At 41.6% G+C, this 7,674-nt stretch overlaps 1 protein-coding gene across 1 annotated transcript in view; it reads left to right on the top strand.

Annotated features, from left to right (window-relative positions):
* The first annotated feature begins 4,313 nt into the window (after positions 1-4,313).
* LOC129845468 (neuronal acetylcholine receptor subunit alpha-9-I) overlaps positions 4,314-7,674 on the top strand; it is a 38,529-nt gene continuing 35,168 nt past the window's right edge. Inside the window, exons 1-2 of the mRNA XM_055913414.1 lie at positions 4,314-4,860; positions 6,460-6,605. Coding sequence (XP_055769389.1) covers positions 4,815-4,860; positions 6,460-6,605 — 192 coding nt within the window. The 5' untranslated portion in view covers positions 4,314-4,814. The remainder of the gene's footprint in view (positions 4,861-6,459; positions 6,606-7,674) is intronic.

Below are 7,674 nucleotides of genomic sequence, written 5' to 3'. Positions count from 1 at the left end.
ACCTTACCAACAGTATTCTATATTATATTCCTTACCTCTGGTATTATATATTACACAGTATTATATATTATATAGTATTATATATACCTTACCAACAGTATTATATATACCTTACCAACAGTATTTTATAGTATTTTATACCTTACCAACAGTATTCTATATTATATTCCTTACCTCTGGTATTATATATTACACAGTATTATATATTATATAGTATTATATATACCTTACCAACAGTATTATATATACCTTACCAACAGTATTTTATAGTATTTTATACCTTACCAACAGTATTCTATATTATATTCCTTACCTCTGGTATTATATATTACACAGTATTATATATTATATAGTATTATATATACCTTACCAACAGTATTATATATACCTTACCAACAGTATTTTATAGTATTTTATACCTTACCAACAGTATTCTATATTATATTCCTTACCTCTGGTATTATATATTACACAGTATTATATATTATATAGTATTATATATACCTTACCAACAGTATTATATATACCTTACCAACAGTATTTTATAGTATTTTATACCTTACCAACAGTATTCTATATTATATTCCTTACCTCCGGTATTATATATTATATAGTATTATATATACCTTACCAACAGTATTATATAGTATTTTATACCTTACCAACAGTATTCTATATTATATTCCTTACCTCCGGTATTATATAGTGTTATATAGGTGCAGTTGATTCAGCAGCCGGAGCGCCGAGGGGGCAAAGTGTTCCCATGTTGAACCGTTTCATCTGTCTGAAGGTAGAACTCTGCCAACCCGGCAGGCCCAGAGAGCAAATCAAACGCACCTACAGGTCTACCGCTGGCCAATCAGATAGCTCAGATCCACCGCGTCAGTTTCCTCCAGCTGTTAAAAGAAGCCTCAAAAAGTTGATACTGCGAGATTTCAAAAACGTTTAAAACCACGACTAGAGAGAGAGACTTAGCGAAGATGGGTGCCGTTTTTATGAGTACGTTTATGTTTAAGTTGTTATTCAACACTTTTATATAAGCGATAAATTGCGCGTTCTCCCTACTCCGCTACAACCAGCACCGCAGCTGCAATGAATGAGTATAGAAAAGTGTCCCGATAAGGTTGGGTCGTTATGATTAGCGGTCTTGTCTTTTTTAATATCGAAGGAATATTTCATTTTCTCTGGTCATTGAAGTAACGACATGAATTGGTGCGTGAGGCTGAAGTCCTGCAGTACTACTTGAGTTTCACCATCAGCTGGAAGACGGTGTCCCCCCTTTTCTCAGCGGAGGGAGGGGAGAGGGGAGGGAGGAAAGGAGGAGAGGGGAGGGAGAGGAGGAGGGAGGAGGAGAGGAGAGGGAGGGGAGGAGAGGGGAGGGAGGGAGGGGAGAGGAGAGGAGAGGAAAGGAGGGGAGGGAGGAAAGGAGGGGAGGGAGAGGAGAGGAGAGGGAGGGAGAGCAGAGGGACGGTGAGTCAGGTGAGAGACAGCCTCACCGCTGCTCCCTCCCTCCCTCCCTCCCTCCCTCAGACTGACCATCAGCTGCAGGCCATCAGTACCAGTCTAAAGTACCAAGATAATTATTATTCTCCCTGAGCTCCCTCTCACAGTTACTACAACACGTGATCAGTAACCAATGGGATCAAATACCTACAACACGTGATCAGTAACCAGTGGGATCATATACATACAGTACATTTTTAATAGTGTGTATATACACAGTAGCAGTTTAAAGTTTGGACACACCTACTCATTCCAGGGTTTTTCTTTATTTTTTACTATTTTCTACATTGTAGAATAATAGTGAAGACATCAACACTATGAAATAACACATATGGAATCATGTAGTAACCAAAAAAGTGTCAAACAAATCAAAATATATTTTATGTTTGAGATTCTTCAAATAGCCACCATTTGCCTTGATGACAGCATTGCACACTCTTGGCATTCTCTCAACCAGCTTCATGAGGTAGGCACCTGGAATGCAATCCAATTAATGGGTGTGCCTTGTTAAAAGTTCATTTGTGGAATTTCTTTCCTTCTTAATGCATTTGAGCCAATCAGTTGTGTTGTGACAAGGTAGGGGTGGTATACAGAAGATAGCCCTGTTTGGTAAAAGACCAAGTCCATATTATGGCAAGAACAGCTCAAATAAGCAAAGAGAAATGACAGTCCATCATTACTTTAAGACATGAAGGTCAGTCAATCCAGAAAATGTCAAGAACTTTGAAAGTTTCTTCAAGTGCAGTCGCAAAAACCATCAAGCGCTATGATGAAACTGGTTCTCATGAGGACCGCCTCAGGAATGGAAGTCCCAGAGTTACCTTTACTGCTGAGGATACGTTCATTAGAGTTAACTGCACCTCAAATAAATGCTTTACGGAGTTCAAGTAACAGACACATCTCAACATCAACTGTTCAGAGGAGACTGTGTGAATCAAGACTTCATGGTTGAATTGCTGCAAAGAAACCACTACTAAAGGACACCAATAAGAAGAAGAGACTTGCTTGGGCCAAGAAACACAAGCAATGGACATTAGACCGGTGGAAATGAGTCCAAATCTGAGATGTTTGGCTCCAACCGCCGTGTCTTTGTGAGAAGCAGAGTAGGTGAATGGATGATCTCTGCATGTGTGGTTCCCATCGTGAAGCATGGAGGAGGAGGTGTGATGGTGTGGGGGTGCTTTTCTGGTGATACTGTCTGTGATTTATTTAGAATTCAAGGCAGACTTAACCAGCATGGCTACCACAACATTCTGCAGGGATACGCCATTCCATCTGGTTTGCACTTAGTGGGACTATAATTTGTTTTTCAACAGGACAATGACCCAACACACCTCCAGGCTGTGTCAGGGCTATTTGACCAAGAAGGAGAGTGATGGACTGCTGCATCAGATGACCTGACCTCCACAATCACCCGACCTCAACCCAATTGAGATGGTTTGGGATGAGTTGGACCGCAGAGTGAAGGAAAAGCAGCCAACAAGTGCTCAGCATATGTGGGAACTCCTTCAAGACTGCTGAGTATTCAGCAGGTGAAGCTGGTTGAGAGAATGCCAAGAGTGTGCAAAGCTGTCATCAAGGCAAAGGGTGGTTACTTTGAAGAACTTAAAATATCAAATATATTTTGATTTGTTTTACACTTTCTTTTGGTTACTACATGATTCCATATGTGTTATTTCATAGTTTTGATGTCTTCACTATTATTCTAATATGCAGAATAATAAAGAAAAACCCTTGAATGAGTAGGTGTGTATAAACTTTGGACTGGTACTGTAAGTATTTAGACCCTTTACTCAGTACTTTGTTGAATCATCTTTGGCAGCGATTACAGCCTTAAGTCTTCTTAGGTATGGCGCTACAAGCTTGGCACACCTGTATTTGGGGAGTTTCTCCCATTCTTCTCTGCAAATCCTCTCTAGCTCTGTCAGGTTGGATGGGGAGCGTCGCTGCACAGCTGTTTTCAGGTCTCTCCAGAGATCTTCGATCGGGTTCAAGTCTGGGCTCGGGCCACTCAAGGACATTTAGAGACTTGTCTCGAAGCCACTACCGTATTGTCTTGGCTGTGTGCTTAGGGTTGTTGTCCTGTTGGAAGGTGAACCTTCGCCCCAGTCTGAGGTCCTGAGCTCTCTGGAGCAGGTTTTCATCAAGGACCTCTCTGTACTTTGCTCCGTTCATCTTTGCCTCGATGCTGACGAGTCTCCCAGTCCCTGCCGCTGAAAAACATCCCCACAGCATGATGCCACCACCACCATGCTTCACAGTAGGGATGGTGCCAGGTTTCCTCCAGACGTGATGCTTGGCGTTCAGGCAAAGGAGTTTAAGAGAGTCCTTTAGGTGCCTTTTGGCAAACTCCAAGAGGGCTGTCGTGCCTTTTAACTGAGGAGTGGCTTCCTTCTGGGGTCTGAACACTTTCCGAATGCACTGTATGTCGTGATCTTTGACACCCGTGTTGTCCTGTGTGATCTAAGGGTTGTTCTCTGCCTGATTGACATCTGTCTCAGGGTGTGTGTGGTGTAACACAGTAAGGCAGAGTGTGTGTGTCTTGGGGTGTGTGTGTGTTTCTTGGGGTGTGTACAGGCAGATAGTCGTTCATGTATCTGGTTTCACCCTGTGTCGTTCTGCTACCTGATATCCCCAGCTCCTGTGTGTGTGTGTGTGTGTGTGTGTGTGTGTGTGTGTGTGTGTGTGTGTGTGTGTGTGTGTGTGTGTGTGTGTGTGTGTGTGAGAGATGTCCTGGTTCCTGTTCCGGAGCTCACACGGGGGACAGTGACACAACGGAACACAAAAATAACGACCAGCGTAGCGTCAAGACTCTAGAACACAATGTCTACGTTCTAGTGTTCTATCCAGAGTGTTCTATCTGGAGTGTTCTGTGCAGAGTGTTCTATCTGGAGTGTTCTGTCCAGTGTTCTATCTGGAGTGTTCTGTGCAGTGTTCTATCTAGAGTGTTCTATCTAGTGTTCTGTCCAGTGTTCTATCTGGAGTGTTCTGTCCAGTGTTCTATCTGGAGTGTTCTGTGCAGTGTTCTATCTAGAGTGTTCTATCTAGTGTTCTGTCCAGTGTTCTATCTGGAGTGTTCTGTCCAGTGTTCTATCTGGAGTGTTCTGTCCAGTGTTCTATCTGGAGTGTTCTGTGCAGTGTTCTATCTAGAGTGTTCTATCTAGTGTTCTGTGCAGAGTGTTCTGTGCAGAGTGTTCTGTGGCTGGGCTGTGGATCACAATGGGACTCCGTAGAAGAGGATTCTAACTAGGCCGTCTCTGTAATTTGCGAGTTGAATAATTAATCCGTTGGTTGGACGGCAGCAGGGCAACATGAAGACGATGGTGCTACTGGTGTGGATCAGCTGCTGGATAAATGGTGAGAGGACCTCTACCATGTTGTTAATTAGTATTATAGATAAATGGTGAATCTCTACCATGTTGTTAATTAGTATTATAGATAAATGGTGAATCTCTACCATGTTGTTAATTAGTATTATAGATAAATGGTGAACCTCTACCATGTTGTTAATTAGTATTATAGATAAATGGTGAACCTCTACCATGTTGTTAATTAGTATTATAGATAAATGGTGAATCTCTATCATGTTGTTAATTAGTATTATAGATAAATGGTGAATCTCTACCATGTTGTTAATTAGTATTATAGATAAATGGTGAATCTCTACCATGTTGTTAATTAGTATTATATATAAATGGTGAATCTCTATCATGTTGTTAATTAGTATTATAGATAAATGGTGAATCTCTACCATGTTGTTAATTAGTATTATAGATAAATGGTGAATCTCTACCATGTTGTTAATTAGTATTATAGATAAATGGTGAATCTCTACCATGTTGTTAATTAGTATTATAGATAAATGGTGAATCTCTACCATGTTGTTAATTAGTATTATAGATAAATGGTGAATCTCTACCATGTTGTTAATTAGTATTATAGATAAATGGTGAATCTCTACCATGTTGTTAATTAGTATTATAGATAAATGGTGAACCTCTACCATGTTGTTAATTAGTATTATAGATAAATGGTGAACCTCTACCATGTTGTTAATTAGTATTATAGATAAATGGTGAATCTCTACCATGTTGTTAATTAGTATTATAGATAAATGGTGAATCTCTACCATGTTGTTAATTAGTATTATAGATAAATGGTGAACCTCTACCATGTTGTTAATTAGTATTATAGATAAATGGTGAACCTCTACCATGTTGTTAATTAGTATTATAGATAAATGGTGAATCTCTACCATGTTGTTAATTAGTATTATAGATAAATGGTGAGAGGACCTCTACCATGTTGTTAATTAGTATTATAGATAAATGGTGAGAGGACCTCTACCATGTTGTTAATTAGTATTATAGATAAATGGTGAATCTCTACCATGTTGTTAATTAGTATTATAGATAAATGGTGAATCTCTACCATGTTGTTAATTAGTATTATAGATAAATGGTGAATCTCTACCATGTTGTTAATTAGTATTATAGATAAATGGTGAATCTCTACCATGTTGTTAATTAGTATTATAGATAAATGGTGAATCTCTACCATGTTGTTAATTAGTATTATAGATAAATGGTGAATCTCTACCATGTTGTTAATTAGTATTATAGGAAAATGGTGAACCTCTATCATGTTGTTAATTAGTATTATAGATAAATGGTGAACCTCTATCATGTTGTTAATTAGTATTATAGATAAATGGTGAGCCTCTACCATGTTGTTAATTAGTATTATAGATAAATAATTCTCCCCCCTCCATCTCCCCATTCTCTTCACTCCCCCCTCCCCCATCCCATCCCTCCCCTCTCACTCCCCCCTCTCCCCCCTCTCACCCCCCCATCCCACCCCCCCTCTCACTCCCCCCTCTCATCCCCCCTCCTTCTCCCCAATCCCCTCCCCCTCCCTCTCCCCCATCCCACCCCCCATCTAACTCCCCCCCTCCAGTGTGTACCAGTGCCCAGGGTCGTTATGCCCAGAAGCTGCTTAATGACCTGATGGAGAATTACTCCAGTGCTCTGAGACCAGTAGATGACACGGACAAGACCCTGAACGTCACACTACAGATCACCCTGTCTCAGATCAAAGACATGGTGAGGACTCACTATCGACCATCACCCTGTCTCACTATCGACCGTCACCCTGTCTAACTGTAGAACATCACCCTGCTTCACTATAGACCCTCACTCTGTCTCACTATAGACCATCACCCTGTCTCACTATAGACTATCACCCTGTCTCACTATAGACCATCACCCTGTCTCACTATAGACCACCATCACCCTGTCTCACTATAGACCACCCTCACCCTGTCTCACTATCGACCGTCACCCTGTCTAACTGTAGAACATCACCCTGCTTCACTATAGACCATCACCCTGTCTCACTATAGACCATCACCCTGTCTCACTATAGACCACCATCACCCTGTCTCACTATAGACCACCATCACCCTGTCTCACTATAGACTGTCACCCTGTCTCACTATAGACCATCACCCTGTCTCACTATAGACTGTCACCCTGTCTCACTATAGACCATCACCCTGTCTCACTATAGACCATCACCCTGTCTCACTATAGACCACCATCACCCTGTCTCACTATAGACCGTCACCCTGTCTCACTATAGACCGTCACCCTGTCTCACTATAGACCATCACCCTGTCTCACTATAGACCATCACCCTGTCTCACTGTAGACCACCACCCTGTCTCACTATAGACCACCATCACCCTGTCTCACTATAGACCACCATCACCCTGTCTCACTATAGACTGTCACCCTGTCTCACTATAGACCATCACCCTGTCTCACTATAGACCATCACCCTGTCTCACTATAGACCACCATCACCCTGTCTCACTATAGACCATCACCCTGTCTCACTATAGACCATCACCCTGTCTCACTATAGACCGTCACCCTGTCTCACTATAGACCATCACCCTGTCTCACTATAGACCATCACCACCCTGTCTCACTATAGACCACCACCCTGTCTCACTATAGACCATCACCCTGTCTCACTATAGACCATCATCACCCTGTCTCACTATAGACCACCACCCTGTCTCACTATAGACCATCACCCTGTCTCACTATAGACCATCACCCTGTCTCACTATAGACCACCACCCTGTCTCACTATAGACCATCACCC

This window comes from Salvelinus fontinalis, unplaced genomic scaffold, assembly GCF_029448725.1.
Source record: "Salvelinus fontinalis isolate EN_2023a unplaced genomic scaffold, ASM2944872v1 scaffold_0314, whole genome shotgun sequence".
NCBI classification, from domain to species: domain Eukaryota; kingdom Metazoa; phylum Chordata; class Actinopteri; order Salmoniformes; family Salmonidae; genus Salvelinus; species Salvelinus fontinalis.
This window is presented reverse-complemented; position numbering and strand designations above follow the sequence as displayed.